The following is a 21721-nucleotide window of genomic DNA, read 5'->3' as shown; positions in this document are numbered from 1 at the left end:
AGCAGCAGCAGCAGCCGCCGCGGAGGGGCCGGGCCAGGAGCGGCCTTGGCGGCGCCGGAGCCCGGCGGCGCTGGGTTTGCCCTTGGAGGGTGATGGGGAGGATTTCGGATTCCCGGAGCCCCGTGTCCTCAGCTCCATCGAGACACCCCCCCCCACACACACACACAGACAGCGGAGGGAGCGGGGGGCACTTGTGCTTGACGGCTTGGCTCCAGGAGCGCCGGGCTGTGGCGGCACTGGGACAGCGGCCCTCGCCTCAGGCCGCCGGGTCCCACGGCAGCCGGGTCAGGTTTGCCTGGAGGGTGGCTGGGAGCCGCAGCCTGCCCAGCCTCTGCCGTCAGGCAGGATTGGAGAGCAGTGGGTATGGCAGGAGTCCTGTCGCGACTTCTTCCACCCCCGAGTATTGATTTTGATGTAATTGGGCTTCCAGTCCGGATCGCAAGACCCAAAAGCGCGCATGCGATGCCCTGTCAGCTCGCCAAAGCTTCTGAATTTGTGTCGCCGACAGCTCAGGAGCTAGTGTGCCTCTGCTAATACTGCTTTGGCAGTTGGCTTCGTTTTTTTGTGAAATCTGACGTAGCTGTTGTAAGGCAGGTGCACCAAGCGCGGGAGGATGCTCTGCTCCGGCGCGCTTTTAGACGTGAACAGAAACCGCGCTGCTGCCGCGCGGCGATGGCAGCTACGCTGCCCAAACCCCAGAGGTATTACGGAAGTCAAGCGGGGAGAACACCTATAGGTTATTTCTTTTTTTTATAAATGACTTTACTTGAGGTCAAGAAAAGCATTGGTATGAAATAGCCTTTCAAACAGGCCAGTCGTTTATTTGCTGTGTCAGCAATATGTCTGAAAGAAAAGGCATGCTCCGTAACCTACATTTCAAAGGTCACAGTGCTACTGCTCCAGGCTTCCGAAAATCACAGTTCGAGCCAGCATCATGGCTGGTTTGAAGGTTCGCTCTGTTCTGCTGCTTATACTATACCATTTCTGTCAAAGATGTATCCCAAGTGGAATTTCAACACATGTTGAAATAGGTAAGACATGTTCAGAATTAATTTTCGTGTCTTTTGAGTTGCTTGGGAAGAGAAGTGAATTCAGATTTGGCTGGAAAGCAAAGGGAGGAAATAAAGTAACGAGCATTCAACATAATCTTAAAAAAATGTGAATAACAGAGGATAGATAAGTAGTTTGGTTTTGGAGTTTGAAACTTTACTGTTTTTATAAGCAAAATGCTTGAATCAACTTGGTTGCGTATTTTTCCGTCTTCTAAAACACAGGCATTATGTAACTGGAATGTTTGTGTCTGTGAGTCTTATGCAGACAGGGTTTGGTTTGGAGAAAGAAAAGGAATACTTTACGCAATTTATGGGATTGTTATATTTAAACTAGAGAATAACACAGACCATTTGTGGTAGCTCTGTTTTCAAATCACCGTGTATTAATTTTGCCATACCTGCATAAAATAGATAAAATGCTGTAATGTGTTTGTATCTATGACTAACATAATGAAAATTTTCTTCTGTGTCTCTTTCTGGTAGGTTGCTATCTGTAGCCTGAGCAGCCTAGATTTGTAGAGAATGAAGGAGAGAACTGAGTGACCATCAAAGTGGGGAAATATTTCTGTTTCGAATTTCTTGTTTGCATGTGTTATTTTTAAAATCTGGTTTCTGCTGTAGTTTTTGCAAGAGCACTCATGAGTAGCGTGAGGTTATTCTGAGACATTTACTCATAATAAGTTGACAGTTTTAGTTGTTTGTTCTTCTGCTTCTGGTTCTAAATCCGTTGCTCAAACAGACAGTAAAACGTATGATGTTGTCTCTATTCAGGTAATCTTCTCAGACTTTAAGTACTGAACACATGCAACTTTGAACAAGTTAAAGGTTGGGATTATTCACGACATTCGAGACTTGAGAGTGTGTTCCCTTACAGAGTGTTGTACCCTAGGTCAGCATCCTGCAACCATTTGCTTTTCCTAACGATATGTCAGGAAATCCATAGTAATCGGTAGGAGAAGTCACACTGCCTGAGGTTAGGCAAGTGCATACGTTTTTGCAAGCTTGGGGCTCCAATTACTGAGTACGAGCTTCTGAAAACATGAAGTAACAGATTTGGTAGAATAGAGTGTATTTGCTAGAAATCTACAAAAAGAAACAAGAGCTTATGGATCTGTCCCAAAGCAGTAATGTTTTTCTAATCTAGGAAACATATTGCAGAAAACCTGCCTTTATATAATTTAAAGATCTTGGTTGTCTGAGGAGTAGTGTGTACACTGAACTATTGGGTCATAGTTTACAACAGTTAATTGTGTCCATTTGCCTGAAAATGACATTAAACTGGGATCAGCTCTGATGCTGCTAAAAGCAGTGTTTTTATTAATGTGCAAATAAAAGTCCATGATGGTAAGATACAGCAAGTTATTGCCAAATCCAAACAGTGAGCATTCCAGGAAAAGAAACCAAAACCCAACAAACTGTAGAAAAGAACTCCTCCGACTCAAAACCAGCACCAAAATCTATCCTGGACAGACTTCTGAAAGTACTTTTAAAATGGTGAAAAGCTCTGCCTGTTCAAAATGTTGATCATGTTCACCGTGCTCGGCAGAGCTGTGCTGTGTCCTACTTGCCATGGACTTGTTGCTGGAGGCGAGTCTGAGTGGGGAGGCTCTTCCCCCTCCAGGGGCTCTCGTCAGACCTGCCGGGCTCTGTGGGAATCCATCACGAAATTCATTGTAAAGGTGAATTTGTAGGACCTGGGCCCACATGAAAGAAGTCCAGGAGGGGATGTGAGACAGAAAAAGCAAAACGCCCAACTGGGACTCTCACACACTGGAAAGGGAGATGTGTGTTGAAATGGCTGAGCCTTGAAACAATAGACTTATTATTATTATTATTTTTAAGTTATTCCGGTTTTGGTGCAGGATCGGTCCTTAAGGTATCTTAACATATTTCTATAAGGATGGTTTAGATCAGTGGGTAAGAGTGAAAGATCATTCAAACCCACACAGTTTTGTCTAGATCTTATTCCAGAATGGGGATGAGGGGGGGTTGTGGTGTGGTTTATTTACTAAGGATCAAATTAAATTCAGCATATTCTGGGTTATCGTGATCAGTCTTAGTTTGTAAATAGCTTCAAGTGAGGAGTAAAACTTTGTGTGGGAAGGCAATACAATAACCCATGCATGCAGTTTCAACAGTAATTTTAGAGGCAATGTTGGGTATCTTTGAAATAGTGTTAATAGATTATCCCTGGGCTCTAACATTAATTAGAAGGAGACTTCATTAAAGAAAAGTGATGTCAGTTTGTTTCATTCTCTTGTTATGCTTGCTCAATACATATTTTGGAAGTAAGAATGTCTGCCTAATCAGTGAATAAACAGTATTATTTACCTTGCTGACTTTAGGTTTTTGTTGGTTTTCGTACACATTAAAAATTAATCAAACTGTTAAACATCCGTGTGAATTCCTGAGGTACCTTTTTCAGTGCTAAGGGCAACGGTGAAACTTAAATACAATTCAGGTGGGTCCTTTATAGCTAGAACTTTATGATCCGTACTCTACACGTGCTGGGTGTGATCGTGTCATTTCACAGCTGTAGCTCAGTTCTGGACATAGGGAGTTCCTTTTCCCTGCGATTTAGGCTTTGTTGGTGTATTGGGTCTGGCTGAGATGGAGTTAATACTCCCCATGGCAGCCCTCATAGCACTGTGCTCTGCATCAGTAGCTAGAAAGGTGTTGATAGCACACCAGTGTTTTGGCTACAGCTGAGCAATGCTGGCACAGCATCAAGGCTGTCTCTCCAACATTTTTGCCCCCCCCCCAATGGCAGGCTGGGGCAGGGCAAGATCTTGGGAGGGGACATAACCAGGACAGCTGACCTAAACCAACCAAACAGATATTCCATACCATATGACGTCAGCTCAGATATAAAAGCTAAGTAAAGGGAGACGGAAGAGGGGGGGCATTTTGTCTTCCGGAGCAACCACTACGCGTACTGAAGCCCTGCTTCCCGAGAAGTGGCTAGACATCGCCTGCTGATGGGAAGTAGAGAATAACATCATTTGGTTTTTTTCTTTGCTTTCGCGCGCGCAACCTTTGCTATCACTTTATTAAACTGTCCTTATCTTGACCCACGAGCCTTTTGTTATATTTTCTCCCCCCCGTCCAGCTGAGGAGGGGGAGTGATAGAGCGGCTTTGGTGGGCACCTGGCATCCAACCAGGGTCAACCCACCACAGTCCTTTTTGGCGCCCAACGTGGGGCACGACAACGGCAGTTTTGCATTAAGTGTTCTATAGCTAGTTATTAAGTGGCAAGCTCCTGTGCAGGTCACGGAGCTTGTTAGCTGCTTGCTTATCTCTAGCTTGCTGAGTTTGGGAACATGTTAATGCAAATAATGGCTGCGTGCTTTGTCCTGGCACTGATGGCTTTGTTTTGCTGTGGTAGCTATCTTGTGGGGAGAATGAAGGAACGCGGGAACGTGCTAATACAAATAATGTCTATGTGCTTTGTCCTGGCACTGATGGCTTTCCTGTGTTGTGGGAGCTATCTTGTGGAGGAGATGAGGGAACACATCTCCCTCTCCCTACCAGGCATTGATGTGAATGGTTTTATTATGCAGGCTCCCGAGGTCCTTGTTCACCCTTATGTAAGCTGTTTAATACTAATAATTAATACTGGTGGCATATTATGGGTATTGTGGAATCTGGTCTCGTCCTGGTATAAGAGAAGGCAAGTTTTAGGTGAGGCAATACTTAAATGTGCCCTCAAGCGACCAGTGCCTGGGTGGCAGGGTATATGGAAGGATTTGGGCAGATTCCTAGGACGATTATCACCTCCCATAATCTGGGATTTTACATCTGAACAGGCAAGTAACCCTGGCAAACTGACGCGCCACCTGATAGAAGGGTGCCTTGCCTATCCCAATGAAAACCAGCAGCTTCTCGCACTGTACTGGGGCCTGGCCTATGCCTACCGAGCCATAGTTCAACACTGTCAGAGGACCATGGTTGAGGCAGGGACCCAGACTGCATCTGAGGACACCATGCTCGAGATAGGGACCCAAACAACAACAACTACAGTAATTGCCCCAGTAGTGAAAAGGAAGCAGTGGACAAGGAGATCAACGGGTCCATACCATCGATTAGTGAGAGAAGAAGAAGAAGAAGAGGAAAGGCTCGATCTAGAAGCTGGTCCTTCGGTAAGGAAATTGGAGGAAGGAGTGAGGGAACTTAAACAGGAAGCGGAAACTACCCGGTCCCTGACGTCCTCAGAACTTCGGGACTTGCGGAAAGATTACAGCCGCCAGCCAGGTGAGCGGATTGCTGCCTGGCTGCTCCGATGCTGGGATAATGGGGCTGATAGTCAGCAACTGGAAGGCAAGGAAGCCCAACAGCTGGGATCCCTCGCTAGAAACCGGGGAATTGAAAGAGGAATTGGAAAAGAGGCAGCAGTTTGCAGTCTCTGGAGCCGGCTTCTCTCAAGTGTGAGGGCAAGATATCCATTCAAGGAAGATCTTGTGAATTCCTCAGAAAAGTGGACTACCGCAGATGAAGGCATCCAGTACCTGAGAGAGTTAGCGGTGGTGGAAGTCATCTACAGTGATCTAGATGATGAGGAAGTCTCCAAAGATCCAGAGGATGTCCTGTGCACACGGGCCATGTGGCGAAAGGTGATTCAAGGTGCCCCAGCATCGTATTCTAACAGCTTGGCAGCAATGTATTGTCCAGATATGGAAACACCAACTGTGGAGAAAGTGTCGTCTTGGCTCCAAAACTTTGAGGAAAATCTCTGTGTTTCCTCATCCCTACAGGACAGTGCCTTGGCTGTTAGGGATGCTCCAAGAAATCAGTCCTCTCCTGCCCCAGTCAGAGGGAAAGGGAGCCTAAGGCGTATGCCACGTGGTACACTCTGGTTCTTCCTGCGTGACCAAGGGGAGGACATGAGGAAGTGGGATGGTGAACCCACCTTTAAGCTGGAAGCCCGTGTGCGTGAACTGAGAGGGAAGACAGCTGTTAAGAAGGGGTCACCCAAGAAGAAGGCTGTCAGCGTAGTTGCTGTAGAGGCCCAAGAAAGCACTCAGCGATCCTCCAGGCATAGAAGAACTGAAACTACCTCCCTTGATTCTGGTGAGGGGACTTCTGGTCTGGTACCGCAAGGATCGGACAGTGAATATTCTGATGAGGAACAGCAATAGAGGGTCCCTGCCTTCGGCCAGGAGGAGGAAAGGGATGACCGGATATACTGGACTGTGTGGATTCGATGGCCTGGCACATCAGACCCACAGAAGTATAAGGCTTTGGTAGACACTGGTGCACAGTGTACACTGATGCCATCGGGATACAGGGGCACGGAACCCATCTGGATCTCTGGAGTGACAGGGGGATGCCAAGAATTGACTATACTGGAGGCTGAAGTGAGCTTGACAGGGGACAAGTGGGAAAAGCACCCCATTGTGACCGGCCCAGAGGCCCCTTGTATCCTTGGCATTGACTACCTCAAGAGAGGGTACTTCAAGGACCCAAAGGGGTACCGATGGGCTTTTGGTGTAGCCACTATAAATGCAGAGAAGATCAAACAGCTATCTACTCTGCCTGGCCTCTTGGAAGATCCCTTCATTGTGGGATTGTTGCAAGTTGAAGAACAACAGGTGCCAATCGCTACCAGGACGGTGCACCGTCGGCAATATCGGACAAACCGAGACTCCCTGGCTCCCATCCATGAGCTGATTCATCACCTAGAGAGCCAAGGAGTCATCAGCAAGACTCATTCACCTTTTAATAGTCCTATATGGCCAGTGCAAAAGTCTGATGGAGGGTGGAGGTTAACAGTAGATTATCGCGGCCTGAATGAAGTGACACCGCCACTGAGTGCTGCTGTACCAGACATGTTAGAGCTCCAATATGAACTGGCATCAAAGGCAGCCACGTGGTATGCTACAATTGATATTGCCAATGCATTTTTCTCCATTCCTTTGGCAGCAGAGTGCAGGCCACAGTTTGCTTTCACATGGAGAGGCGTCCAATACACCTGGAATCGACTGCCCCAGGGGTGGAAGCACAGTCCTACCATTTGTCATGGATTAATCCAAACAGCACTGGAACAAGGCGAAGCCCCTGAACATTTACAATACATAGATGACATCATCGTGTGGGGCAATGAGGCAGAAGAAGTGTTTGAGAAGGGGAAAAGAATAATTCAGATTCTTCTGAAAGCTGGTTTCGCCATAAAGAAAAGCAAGGTCAAGGGACCTGCACAGGAGATTCAGTTCTTGGGAATAAAATGGCAGGATGGACGCCGTCATGTCCCTATGGATGTGGTTAACAAGATAGCATCTATGTCTCCACCAGCTAACAAGAAAGAAACACAAGCTTTCCTAGGCCTTGTGGGGTTCTGGAGAATGCATATTCCAGGTTACAGTCAGCTTGTGAGCCCTCTCTATCGAGTAACGCGGAAAAAGAACTATTTTGAATGGGGCCCTGAACAACAACAAGCCTTTGAGCATATCAGACAAGAAATAGCTCGTGCAGTAGCTCTTGTGCCTGTCCGGACAGGACCAGATGTGCAAAATATACTCTACACTGCAGCTGGGGATCATGGTCTCACCTGGAGCCTGTGGCAGAAAACACCAGGAGAAACCCGAGGTCGACCATTAGGGTTTTGGAGCCGGGGGTACCGAGGATCAGAAGCCCACTACACCCCGACTGAAAAAGAGATACTAGCAGCATATGAGGGGGTTCGAGCCGCTTCAGAAGTTGTTGGTACAGAAGCATATCTCCTCTTGGCACCACGATTGCCCGTGCTACACTGGATGTTCAAAGGAAACATCCCCTCTACACATCATGCAACCAGCGCTACATGGAGTAAGTGGATAGCATTGATCACGCAACGGGCTCGACTGGGGAAATCTAACCGCCCAGGAATTCTGGAAGAGATCATGGACTGGCCAGAAGGCAGAGATTTTGGAGCATCACCTGAGGAGGTGGCTCGTGCCCAAGAGGCACCACCATATAATGAGTTACCAGAAGACGAAAGGTGTTATGCTTTGTTTACTGATGGATCCTGTCGTGTGGTAGGGAACCATCGGAAGTGGAAAGCTGCTGTGTGGAGTCCCACACGCCAAGTCGTTGAGGCCACTGAAGGAGAAGGCGAGTCAAGTCAGTTTGCAGAAGTGAAAGCCATCCAACTAGCCCTAAACATTGCTGAACGAGAAAAATGGCCGGTACTCTACCTCTATACTGACTCCTGGATGGTGGCTAATGCCCTATGGGGGTGGCTACAGCAGTGGAAGAAGACCAATTGGCAACGCAGGGGTAAACCCATCTGGGCAGCAGCATTGTGGCAGGACATTGCTGCCCGTGTAGAACACATAACTCTAAGGGTACGTCATGTAGATGCTCACGTGCCCAAAAGCCGTGCCACTGAAGAACATCGAAATAATGAACAGGTAGACAAGGCTGCCAAAATAGAAATAGCTCAGGTGGACCTGGACTGGGAGCGTAAAGGTGAGCTATTTGTAGCTCGATGGGCCCATGAGACATCGGGACATCTAGGGAGAGATGCAACATATAGGTGGGCTCGTGATCGAGGGGTGGACCTGACCATGGAGGCCATTACGCAGGTCACTCATGAATGTGAAACATGTGCTGCAATCAAACGAGCTACCAGAGTAAAGTCTCCCTGGAACAGAGGGCGGTGGCTGGGTTTTCGATATGGCGAGGCCTGGCAAATTGACTACATTGGACCACTGCCGCGAACACGCCAAGGCAAGCGCTACATACTCACCATGGTGGAAGCAACTACTGGTTGGCTAGAAACATATCCTGTAAACCATGCCACCGCCCGAAACACCATCTTAGGCCTCGAAAGGCAAATTTTATGGCGACACGGTACCCCAGAAAGAATTGAATCAGACAATGGGACTCATTTCCGAAATAACCTCATAAGCTCCTGGGCAAAGAAACATGGCATTGAGTGGGTGTACCACATACCCTATCACCCGCAAGCATCTGGGAAAATTGAGAGATATAATGGACTGTTGAAGACTATGCTGAGAGCGCTAGGCAATGGGACATGGAAGCATTGGGATACAAATTTAGCAGAAGCCACTTGGCTAGTTAACACCAGAGGATCTGCTAACCGTCCTGGTCCTGCCCAAACAAAACCCCTACATACTGTGGGAGGAGATAAGGTCCCCGTAGTGCACATGGGGAAGTGGCTGGGGAAGGCAGTGTGGATTGCACCTCCCATGGGAAAAGGCAAACCCATTCGTGGGATTGTCTTTGCTCAGGGACCTGGGTGTACTTGGTGGGTAATGCGGAAGGATGGGGAGACCCAGTGTGTGCCTCAAGGACATTTAACCTTGGGGGAAAAATAATCTGTGATGTGAGTTGTATGTTGTAGGAAGTAATGTAGCAGGAATGACCTGAACTGCAGAAGAGTGAACTTCGCAAGGAACCAGACAAGTGCATCAGTGACCCAAACCAAGCTGGTGTTGGGGCCCAACGATCGAACATACTGCTTCTCCTGTCCTGACCACTCTCTTAAAGGACAGGGGATAGTAATTAATAAGAATGTATAAATCCGTACGTTGGGTATAAAAGTGGTTTAAGTATGTAGTCTCAGTTGTAAGTGTTGGTGAGAAAGGATTTCAGTAATGAGAATTAAATACAATAGTATGGTTAGAAGATATCTGTATTAAGTTATGTGGAACCTGAGCAGGACGCAAATGGTATGGAATAAGGGGTGGAGATTGTATTGGGTCTGGCTGAGATGGAGTTAATACTCCCCATGGCAGCCCTCATAGCACTGTGCTCTGCATCAGTAGCTAGAAAGGTGTTGATAGCACACCAGTGTTTTGGCTACAGCTGAGCAATGCTGGCACAGCATCAAGGCTGTCTCTCCAACATTTTTGCCCCCCCCCCAATGGCAGGCTGGGGCAGGGCAAGATCTTGGGAGGGGACATAACCAGGACAGCTGACCTAAACCAACCAAACAGATATTCCATACCATATGACGTCAGCTCAGATATAAAAGCTAAGTAAAGGGAGACGGAAGAGGGGGGGCATTTTGTCTTCCGGAGCAACCACTACGCGTACTGAAGCCCTGCTTCCCGAGAAGTGGCTAGACATCGCCTGCTGATGGGAAGTAGAGAATAACATCATTTGTTTTTTTTCTTTGCTTTCGCGCGCGCAACCTTTGCTATCACTTTATTAAACTGTCCTTATCTTGACCCACGAGCCTTTTGTTATATTTTCTCCCCCCCGTCCAGCTGAGGAGGGGGAGTGATAGAGCGGCTTTGGTGGGCACCTGGCATCCAACCAGGGTCAACCCACCACAGTTGGTCAGCTTCAGAGCTAGGGATTAGAGAGAGACTGATGAGACCTCAGTGCCCAGATGTGCTACAGAAACGGTGTTTCCTCATTAGCTCCCTAGGTGAGAAAACACACTCGCTGGCATGTACAAAATTTTCCGAGAAATCGTGTTTCATGCACATGTGCCACTTGGCTTAGGTATGACAATGAGGTGTATTCTGGTTTTGATAATGCTTCTAACAAAACATGGGCCTGGCTGCAGCACCTATAAATCAATACTTCAATTTGTTGTTTTTCAGCACACAGAGCTCTGGAATTTTTCTTTAAGCGTGAAGGGAATGTTAATTATAGACAGGTAGGAAGCGTATTATTGCTTAATTGTACACCTTTCTTCTGAATGTTTTTCTGTCTTCTTGCCTTTCTTTTCTTTATTATTTATTCTCAGTAATATGTTTGTAAATATTGTGCCTAGACTGTATTTTTACCTTTTTTGTTGAAAATCATTTGACTCCTTCTGAATACTATTACAAATATGTAGCAATTACTATAATGTATATATACTGTGTGCGGTTTCTCACATGTTTTCCCATCTTCTTAAGTCATACCCTCTGTGAGTAGTTGTATTAGAAGAATCAGTAGAGGACTTTTGGAAAGGAGATATAATATACATAAGGACAGCAAAATGACAGCAAGGTTTTGAGTTTAGTCCACCACATGTATCATTTAACCGATTTCTTAGTGATGCAAATAGTTTTTTCTTTGATGGGCTGTATCCAGCAGAGCACTTTAAGCACGTGGACAGTTTTCATAAATGCATAAACAAAACACGTATGTTTTGTGTTTAAAACATTTTTAATATCCTTTAGGACAATGTAAAGAAGACCATTTTATATAACTTGGTCTTTTATCCAAGTAGGAGATCACTCAAGGGAAGTATTGACATTGTCCGCTGTAGACAGCTATGCCGTAATTCAGAGGATGGAAGTTAGCAACGCAGGCTTCATGTCTAGTCCACGAGGAGGAGGGCACCTTCAGAAAGTGACTTAACCAGCACCTAAGATCATACAAATAGTTTCCTAAATGGCCTTTCAAATTACAGTGTATACCGATTAGTCTCACTTACAGGGATTTGGGGGGGGAATGATGGGGGATGATGACAACACTGAAATAACGTATTTTACCAAGATAATAGTTGTGCCTCGCTGGATATTTAAATTTTATCTTCAATATTCATGGTAAGCTCTGTTTTCGTGCTGTGCAATAGCATTCTGATTCCTTTTTCCCCCATCCTTTTCCCAGTTATTACTAAACCACCAAGATGCTTTTCAGGCTGGGAGCATTTATCCTGATGCCTTTTATCCTTCAATCTGCAAAAGTGGTAAGAAAAGCTTTATGAGTCCAATATTGTAACAACTGTATTTTTATGTGAAAATCCTATAGAATTTAGTAGGGTTGAAAAGAGTTCTGTTGTAACAAACAAAGTGTGGCCAAAAATACCTTCCTGCAAAAACATCCGCCATTTTTTGTTAGTGTTTTGAGCCTTTTTGTAGAACTTTATATGAAAATAATACATTTGAAAATGTGTTTAGAAAGTAACTTTTGGGTAAATGTAACTATCTAATGTGTAGGGCAATTTGATAGAAGGTTGCTGTTTGACTAAATTAGGTCAGATTACTGAGTACAGCTTGGGGAGAAACTGAGAGGACAAAATGATCTTTTTTCTAAGTCTTAGGGAAAGCCTAGAGATAATTTCTGTCAGATCAGTCACAAAGATGATAGGAGAATATAAAAAGAACCCACAAAAACAAAATAGTGTAGGACTTGCTGGGTGGGGGGAGTGTTAGTATCATCCCAGGTTAAAGCCTTTGTTTTTCAGACTGCTGTCTTTTGCCTTTTACTGCTTCCCGTTTGAAAGTAATGTCAGTCTTAGTTTTGTGCAGATCTGAAGACTGCACCACAAAATTAGCACCCTGTTGCAATGGCTGTAAAAAGTATGTCTTGGCTCGCAGGTGGTCCTCAGATTTTTTCAGCTCTGGTAGGTCAGGTCTTGATCGTTATCAGCTTCTCCAGCAACTCTGGAGCTATAAAACAGCCGGCTAGGGCTTACTCCAGGATATTTGCTGCTAAAGTGGTAGATCTGGATAGTGAGCAGTTAGCAAATGGGACAAGGACAGCCTGTCCTCCAACAACAAGCCATTAGGATGTTTAGGCAGATACCAGCGACAAGGCAGCGATGTGTAGTTTGTGTGAGGATATCTAGCCTATTCGTGGTTGAGATCTTACTGAAAAAGTAAAGTATGGGAGGTGGTCTATTTTAGTGGGTCATGCAAATTCAGATCCATTAAATTCAAAGTGTTCTTAGGATCTTTGGTTTCCCTCATCTTTTACATGTTTTTCAGCTGAGTGCCAGTGCCTTCACTTATTTCAGTATTTATTTTTGCTGCCTCAAACTGCAAAATCCTTCTTTGTCTTTCCAAGGATGCTTTCCCCGACTTTTCTCATTGCCTGCTCTACTTAGAGTCTTAAATCACACCGTGGCAGCTAGACTTATCACTGTTTCTCAGTCACAGGTTGTTGATGCTGACTGTTGTTTATGCCAACTGCAGGCTGCTTAGTTTATATCTGGATAGGCAGGTTGCCCCATCTGGGTTGCCTAACAGGGGATCTTCTCTGTTGTTATGTTGTGATGCTCAGTTCACATCCAGATTGCCCCTCTGCTCTGGCATTTAATACTGGTTTTGTCTCCTGTCACTCACCAGGTCACTGTTCCTGGTCTTCTGCCTGGCTCTGCTAACATCTTGTCCCAAACTTCAGTCTCGCTTGCCTTGTTTTCAGGACTGATGTTCTCCTGGGATTTCTTCAGTTCCTACCTTAACTTGGTTATTTCTACCTACCTCGTCTTTCCCTTCTAGCAATTTTGACTCCTGCCTTATATCAGGTCAGTGATCAGAGCCTCTCTCTCTGCAGTCTCCAGCCTGTATTCCTTCACCAAAGTTGGGGTCAATCTTGCCTTGTTTTATACTTGGGCCGCTGGTCAGTGGTCTCCTTAGTCAATATGGAAGAAATAGGTACCTCTGCAGATCTGAACTGTTTTAACTGTGCCTCTAGATCAAGAACAATGCCATCCAGACTGCCTTTCCAGGCAGGAGGCAAACTTAGATGTAGAAGTCTACTCTGTGAACGTTTAATTTTGGTCTAGCAAATCCCATCCTTATGTTATCTAGTTCAGCTGCACTGTAAAATGTCAAGAGGCCAGGAGGTGACTGAATTACTTACAAGGTCTGCTCACTCAGTTTCAGCATTTAATATACCTTAGTCTTCTGCAGTTTCACAGTCCTCTGTGAACAAACACATAGTTTTCCTCCAAGTGTATTGATGGTCCGAACAATCTATCTCCTGCCTACCGTCTTCCCCCGTAGAGGATTTAATATTGTGCTGCTTGGTCTTGTCATGTCAGCATCACTTTGCTCTTAGCTTCATGTAGGTACACAGAAATTTTTAGGCAAGGTCACTGTGTTAGATCCTACATAATCTCTTCTGCATAAATCCAAGTGAGAGTAATAATTGATGCTTAAAGGAAAACCTGATTTTTTCTGCTTTCCTTTGCTCTTCTTCTGCTCCTACACTGACTGTATCTTGGCAAGTTTGACATTCTGTTGAAAATGATGATGACATAGCCTTCCTCTGCCCTGTGGAAACTGATACCTGACCCAAAGCATGATATTTTGAGTTGGCTGCCATGCCCATCAGCTTTTCTGCCATGCAATTTGATGCATTCATTTAGTCAACAGCATCTCTGTCAGCTCTCTTTATTCTCTCCACTTGGGAGGCCGTCTTTCATTGTACTGTACCTACTCACAGGCACAGAGAAAGGGAGCAGGCACAAAATTTTCAGATGCTTCAAACCAAAATCATAGAAGGTAAATCTAGTATCTCTTTTGACAGTATAAATCATATAAAAATACATCTCGTTTGGTTCTTCTCATATAAGTGGATTGCAAAACGTATTGTCTGTACGATATGAAATTGAAAAAAGTCTGTGGGTTTTTTTCTTGGAGGAAACTTTTTCTTTTTTCTCCCTCCCTCCCCTCCCCCCCCAAAAGAATAAATCAAATACTGATATAATTTTATTGCAATAGGAATATTCCATGATGTGTCAGAAGACACTCACTGGTCACCATTTCTCAGTGCAAGTATTCACTACATCAGAAGGAATTATCCTCAGCCTTGGGAAGAGGTAAGAAAATTTCATTAGCTTTTGACTTTGCTTTCTACTGTTTTCTTTGCCTTCACTTGTTGTTGCAACTCATCCTTTGGGAAGTGTAGAAAAAATGCATATTTTTAAATCAAAGTCTCTGCTGATACAGGAAAATTTGAAATCCTGTCTTCATCTTCACCAGACAAAAAAGTTACAGTTTCCATATAAAGTCTATCAGTTACCTCCAGTGTGGTCTGGTGCTTATGATACATTTCATAGGTCCAAAATTCCAAACATGATTGGTAGTCTTGCATTATTATCAGATCTGGTTGAGTGTTTGCCACTTAAAAACCAGGTGTCTTTTGGAATTGTCACTTGTGAAATCTTGGACTTAGTCCTGATTTGCTCTTGTTTATGGTATATGAGCTACTTAGGAGGAGAGGAAAACCAAATTGTCAAAAGTGAGAATGATCTTAAAGGTAATATTGTTTTCTTTTCCTTACTAGAGTACTTGCCATTCTCTCTCTGCTCAGGAGAGTCATACAGCATTTGAGAGCATGCACTCTTTAAAACCTAAACAAGTTTGCCTGCCTTTTCACTGGCCATTGGTGATAACTGATCTTGTGAACTATTAACCCTTGGGAAGTATAAGTTGTCAAAAACTATGATTCGATTAAGAATTTTTAAAAGACCTCTGGAACTTACAGTGGTTCAGTGCAGAGAAGTCTTTTCTGGAGAAATGAAATTTCTGTTGCTGATAAATTTATTCCAAATAACTTTTCTGTTTGTAGGAATAAGATGAGTAGTTTCATACCTGGACTTTAATTGGGTACTTTTACAGTGAGCAGCACTTGCACAGGAATGTCTTTTTCTCCTCTGTGTGCCTGCATGACAGCCATGGTGGCAGAGGGGATTCACTCCTTGGAAGTGGAAGTGTTTGATGCCAGTTCAGAAAAACACTTTAGTACACATCTAACTTGAAGTACACAAGTTGTCCTGACATCAACCATGCAATTCTGTGACCTTGGACTGTATGAAGTGCTTAAAGCTTCTCAAGTCACAAAAAGTGACTCCAAGCATCAAGGAATGAGTAGTCAACACTTTGTCATGCTAAGTTCTTGAATTTTAAGAGTTTCTCAGCTATATCCTTGTATAATACACATACATAAAATGCTCACCTCTTCTTAAAGACAGGAGTAAAATTACTGATGTTACTACAAGTAGATTGTTGTTGTGTAGGCTACAGAGAAGCTGGTGGCTTTCCTGTTTGGAGTTGCCTCGCATATGGTGGCAGATATTAGCTGGCATAGCCTGGGCATCGACCAAGGATTCCTAAAGACCATGGGAGAAGTAAGCCTGTATTATTTTATTTATTGATGTAACTGGATTTGTCGGAATTGATAGCTTAGCTTTGGACTCTAGTGGGGAGGCAAGAGAAAAGCTGGAGTCCTGTTTCGGGAAGATTTTCAGAGAGATGTAATGTCATGAACTCCATAAGAATGAAGTTGGTCAGGTTTGGGACCTGTAAACTTCAGGGCTGCTTGGAGAATTTGTTTCTGCTCATAGGTTTGTATGGAAGGATGAGTAAAATAAATGGACAGTTCTCTTGTTTTTCTCTTTCTCCAGATTGATTTTCAAGGTTCATACTCGGAAGCTCACAGTGTTGGCGATTTTGGTAATGTTTCTGTTTGCTGATCGTAGATCCTTCTGTTAGAATAACTAGTCCACTTCAAAACCACAGTGGGTGATTCCAGCTCTTAGCCTGTGCAATGCTGGAGCCAAGATGGACACTGTATTCTCACTCTCCCCCATTGCTTGCAAAGCCCTGCTATACCTGTCCTCATGCTCCGTGTTTCAGGAGATGCGATAGGGCATATGGACACTTGCTTTAAAGCTCAAACACAGGCTGAAGGATGCTAAAGTTTAAATGGAGTCACTACTGTGATTTTAAATTTTACATTATTCTTACTCTCTGGAAGTGTGAAATATGCAGCATACTTTCAGGTGAACCATTTATGTGTTCTAAACATAACAGCTGGAGGATCTACCATATAAATATGGATAGCATAGCCATACATAGCTTCATCTGCCCTGTTACCCATGATAGATACTTAACAGGTTTTGTTTGTTGGGCTTTGTGGTTTTTTTTTCATTCTTCCATCCACAGGAGGAGATGTACTGAGTCAGTTTGAGCTGGACTTCAGTTATCTGGCATCGAATTGGTAAGATAATAAGGTTGCCTTCTTTAATAATTATTTCTGCTTACTCTGTATACTCACTGTGTTAACAAAATGCTGTCCTCCTTTACCTTTCTTTCAAAAGAAAACCTTGCAGCTGTTGGAATTTTTCTGAGTTTGGTACTCCTCGTATGCGTATTTACTGTTCCCTGAAATGAAAAACTGGAAGGACAGAAGAAAAAAAGGGTTTACATATAGGGACACAGCAAGAAAGATTAAATTATTTATCACTGAAGGAAACTATAAGTAATTATATGTAAAATAATCAGTGAAAAAGGTTTGCTGGAATGTCCTAACAATTAGTTATAGAACTCCGTTAAATAAATCTCACTTAGAGTTCCATTTAAAGTTTTGGAAGTTGAGGATGTTTATGGTTATACATGCTGTGGAATTCAGACAGGTTTTAAAAGCATAAAAAGAAGCAGCAGTTTTAGAGAATACACATTTTTTTTCTCACAGTTTTTAAATGAAAGAACTCACATGCTTTTTCTGCTGATAAAGTAGGTCATTTGAGTAGTTTTGTTTAAGTAGGATGTAGTTTATCTAGGTGTAGAAGGCACAGTTCATTAATAAAACTCTGGGACAGCTGTGGGAAATGTCTGTTTGGCTAGAGTGGATTTGGCACAGTGCAGAGTTGGAGGACATCCTCTGAGATTATGTGATGGCCAAGCCAGGGAACCAGTGTGAGGGTGTGGAAAGTCTATCAGCAGTAGCTGTAGGGGTATGGCTTTACAGGTTTCTGACTTTGAACCTAAACAAGAGGAGAGTGTTGTGCAGAGAGTAACTGCACCTGCAATCCTGGTCTTTCTGGCATTTGTAAATCATCATGACCTTCTATAGTCTTTTGAAATCTAGAATATTTTAAAGCAGGCTATTGTTACTACATGAACTGTAATCTTTTATCAGGTGATGGGAAAATCTCTTATTATAATACTTTCGTCTTATTTTTAGGTATGTACCTGTCAAAGACCTAGCAGCTATCTATAAGGAATTTTATGGAAAAGAGATCATAACTGAAAGCACAATTACTGACTGTACTTACCTGCTGTTTCTTGAACTGTAAGTTGAATAACTTTGTCTGGGTTTTCATAAGTGAAACATATGTAGGAAAATGATGAAAATCCTATTTGAAATGACTTATGCATTAAGGCCAGCAATGTAGACTCCCTACTAGACCCCAAAATCATAAAACACCTGAATTTTTTTAATGGCTAGAATACAAATTCAGACTGCTTAATGACTGTTAAATTCATTATTACATCACAGATTCAGCATCTTAGCTATTTAATGCATTTATGTGTTTAATGTATTTATGCCTATTTATTTGAGAACAGCTGTGTCTTCAAGTACCATTGCATTGTGGCATGTTAGCAATACAGTTTTCATGTACTGAAGGAGTAGTGTACATACCTAAATAGATGGCTTACCTACACTTTATGTAGATCCCTTCAAGTCCAAGGATAACTCAAAAGAGACTTTTGATATCTGGCAATGTCTCCTTGTGAATATCCTTAACAGCCTAGCCGTATCCTTTATTTCGGTTAATTACCAATAGTCATGCAGCATTTAGAAACACTGTGAAACCCTTGAAATCAAGGGCAGCAATAAAGTTAGTATCATTACTTCTCAGGTTACAGCTTTTAAAAATATATTGACAGCCAACAAGGAAATGTAATGGCTTGCATAGCATTTACCATACAGAAGCCTTGAAAAGAAATGTTTAAATAATTAAATATTATTAAATTAAGCAAATATTTTTCTGAAGATTATTTGTTTTTCAGGCATGGAGAAAGGCTTGCTGTTGCCAAGGTTGGTTTTCTGTTTTCTTTATAAAAATGAATATATAGTATGAAGACAACGTAGTCCATCTTACTAAGTATGTTGCTTGTCTCTTAGCTTTTTCCAACATATGCTAGTAAATCTCCATTTCTGGTGGAGAAGTTCCATGAGTATTTCCTCGGAGGAGTGGATGACATGGCCTTCTGGACAAACAATATTTTTGAGCTGACAAGCCATATGCTAGAGAATGGAACCAGGTATAGCATGTTTCCTGCAACATGAAATGCAGTAGTCAAGTCCTGACACCCATTTAATTGTCTTCTGAAGGCAAGTTCTTTCCTAGAAGAGGTGCTGAGCTTTAAATCCTCACTTGGACAAGGGGATTTCTGTGGTTGTCTTTTACCCATGTGCAGAGGATTACATAGGCCTTGAGTTCACATTTGTCACATGTTCACACTCCTTTCCCCAGGCAAGGCTCTGGCATGCCCAGCTGATACTCGACAGGGAAAATTTGGGGCATTCTTTAAGACATACTCAAGGGCCTGCTTAAATATTGCGTAGCCATGCCCTGAGGTTCTGCCTGGCCTGGCACTCTGAGCTGTGGCTGTGGCTGCACCTTCTCGCTGCTGTCATCAGCCAGCAAAGATGTCCCTTCCTAGGGGAGGTCAGATATTGCCTTCAGACGCTTAAGGCAAATAGGATTAGAAAGAGTGAGAGTACATATTCTAGTGTTAGAAGGTCAGGCTTGTACTCGGAATATCGTATTTTTATAGAAGTTCTAGCCTTGTACTGCTCTGTTGCAAGTGTAATCTTACTTAAATAACTTTGTAGGACCAACAGTGGCAATTAATCCATCCATTTATATGGAAAATATCACTGCAGCTGCTTTGGGAAATTATGTTTGAAATACAGTATGGCATAATCTGTTTTGTTCTTTGTTCCAGAATGGCACTTTCATTAAAAGTGCTTTAGATTAATAGATTTAATAGAATGTTACAATAAGTTTCCTTTAAAAGTTATATAAAGAGATGTGAGATTCATATAGAACCTAATCAAGGTCATTAAAATAAATATCAAAGGGGTTTCTAAGGATTGTAATGGTGCTCTAATTTTGAATAAGCAGAGTTTCTTGAGAAAACTGATGAATTCTAATAGAGGAATCAGTAAGGATAAAAGTTGTATGTTTAGTTTCACTTCCATTGTGGGAAAATCTTTAAAATGCATTCTGCATATTTCTTTAGTGGCTGCTTCCTGCCTGAGAACCCTCTGTTTATAAACTGCACAAGGGAGCACAAGGACAAGTACGTGTAAGTATAGCTCTGACGGTTCAAAGATTTACTGATGAAAAGAGGGTCTTCTGCTAATGTGGACAGTGAGCTACTGAAAATTAGAGATCTTTTGGTTTATCTTTTTGTGTGCGAATTTGAGTCTCTCTTAACATGAGTAAGTAAGCTTCCTGTAGGGGAACTGTGCGGAACCTGAGAGAGACTTCTACCTTCCAGCCTAAGGACAAGAATATTACCTAACACTTGAAATGCTAAGTCTTCACACTTTATTTGGTTGTCACTCTTTGTTCCACTAATCATGAAACTACTGATTCATGTTTACCATTACCATAGCTAAATTCTCTCCTGATTTATGTGCAGAAATACGGAACTCAGCTGTTCAGAGCACAAGTGTATGTATTCCTCCAGCAAACATCTCAAGAGAAACCAGCTTAACTGGTATCTCTTGAGAATTCCATTTATACATGGGAGAAATAGCCACCTGATCACATACAATGGGTTTGCTTCTCCTAGCTTTGTCATAAAATACTCCAGTCATTAATTCAGCTATATTAATTGTTATTACTGTCTTTTTTATTTTAGCAAAAGCAAACAATCAAAACATGAACGTCACAAGAATACAACTTCTTTGCTTACAAACACACCTGAAAAGAATATAAACTATACAGAGAGAGGAGTTCACTTCAACACAGAATCTTGGGCAACAGTAAGTGAGAAGTGACAGATGTGTCAGGTAAAATTCAGCTCTGTATAAAATTGTTCTAATTTCTATCTGAAATGCTGCATGATGGAGCAGGGTCTCTGGATGTTAACAGTAGCCTCTGACTCCACTTCGTGGAGATTTCCAGCGCCATTGTTAATCTGTATATTTTTACATACATTGCAAATATTCAATTTTTGTACTTTGCTCCTTGTATAGTGAAGTTAGGACACATCTTGCAGTGCCAAAAATGACAAAATATATCTTTAGTATTTACGCTTTAGTATTTAGATTTTACAGAATCATATCATCACTTTTGGGGGTTAAGAATTCCCAACAAAGCATAGCAGTGCTCCATTTAGAGCATACAGATTTTTGTCTCTATGAAATGGTGCTTGTGACCTGAGTCAGAGTCCACTTACACCAATGTGGTCATTTCCACTGTTGGTGACTTGGTTTTTGAGGTGCTCCATAATGTTCTAGAGTTTCAGCCTGTGTTTTAACTATTTTTGTGTCTCTTTTATTATTTTTATTTCAGAATTCCCTCCGCTTGATAAACCATGCTTTTGCAACCAATGTCTGGAGAGCGTTAGCACCTACACATCAAAAATCTCCTAAGCACATCTCCAAGCCAGCAGCTTCATATTTTCTGACTTCACCCTATGCTAGGCTTGGATGGTTGGTAATTTTTTTCTTCCTGCCTCCCTCTTAAATTCTGATAATTTTGAGTACCCACAGAATATTAATGTTTAGTCTTTGGATACTCTTTAAAGGTGACAGTCCAAATCAATTAGTGGTACAAATCTGGCTGAATGGCTTACATTGTCTGGCCAGAACAACAAGTTAACACGTAAGACCTTTCTTTCAGATGTTAGCGTAAGCCTCTTTGTGTCGAATAAAACTGTATCAAGAGCAAAATTTCCATTCAGATGTGCATTCTAGTCAGATAACCCCTTTCTTTGGAAGGGTAGTCTTGTCATTTTTTTACTTTCTCTCTCCTTAGTGGAGGAGCTCAATGCTCTGTGTGTGATCAAGCTCAGAATGAAAGGAACTAAAATTAGAACCAACATTGGCTCTAGTTCTGAACAGTATGGGAACATTGTTACCCTTTTTTGGTTGTTGGTTTATGTTTGGGCAGAATTAATTCTCCATCCGGAATTGATCACTAGGAGGGAGTTCAAAGATAGATTCAGGACACAAAGAGGCATATTCTCTT

The 21721-nt window shown here is 42.8% G+C and overlaps 1 protein-coding gene across 2 annotated transcripts in view; it reads left to right on the top strand.

Moving 5' to 3' along the window:
* Positions 1-99: 99 nt before the first annotated feature.
* Positions 100-21721, top strand: part of GPLD1 (glycosylphosphatidylinositol specific phospholipase D1) — a 31929-nt gene continuing 10307 nt past the window's right edge. Inside the window, exons 1-13 of one of the 2 annotated variants that reach the window (XM_069809216.1) lie at positions 100-1031; positions 10605-10660; positions 11605-11683; positions 14445-14542; positions 15743-15853; positions 16130-16178; positions 16671-16725; positions 17692-17799; positions 18522-18549; positions 18637-18776; positions 19761-19826; positions 20388-20511; positions 21044-21183. In XM_069809216.1, coding sequence (XP_069665317.1) covers positions 935-1031; positions 10605-10660; positions 11605-11683; positions 14445-14542; positions 15743-15853; positions 16130-16178; positions 16671-16725; positions 17692-17799; positions 18522-18549; positions 18637-18776; positions 19761-19826; positions 20388-20511; positions 21044-21183 — 1151 coding nt within the window. In that variant the 5' untranslated portion in view covers positions 100-934. Of the gene's footprint in view, positions 1032-10604; positions 10661-11604; positions 11684-13064; positions 13244-14444; positions 14543-15742; positions 15854-16129; positions 16179-16670; positions 16726-17691; positions 17800-18521; positions 18550-18636; positions 18777-19760; positions 19827-20387; positions 20512-21043; positions 21184-21721 lie in introns of those variants that run through there. The other variant, XM_069809217.1, reaches the window with a different exon arrangement.

Source organism: Haliaeetus albicilla, chromosome 21 (assembly GCF_947461875.1).
Source record: "Haliaeetus albicilla chromosome 21, bHalAlb1.1, whole genome shotgun sequence".
In the NCBI taxonomy this organism is placed as follows: Eukaryota; Metazoa; Chordata; class Aves; order Accipitriformes; family Accipitridae; genus Haliaeetus; species Haliaeetus albicilla.
This window is presented reverse-complemented; position numbering and strand designations above follow the sequence as displayed.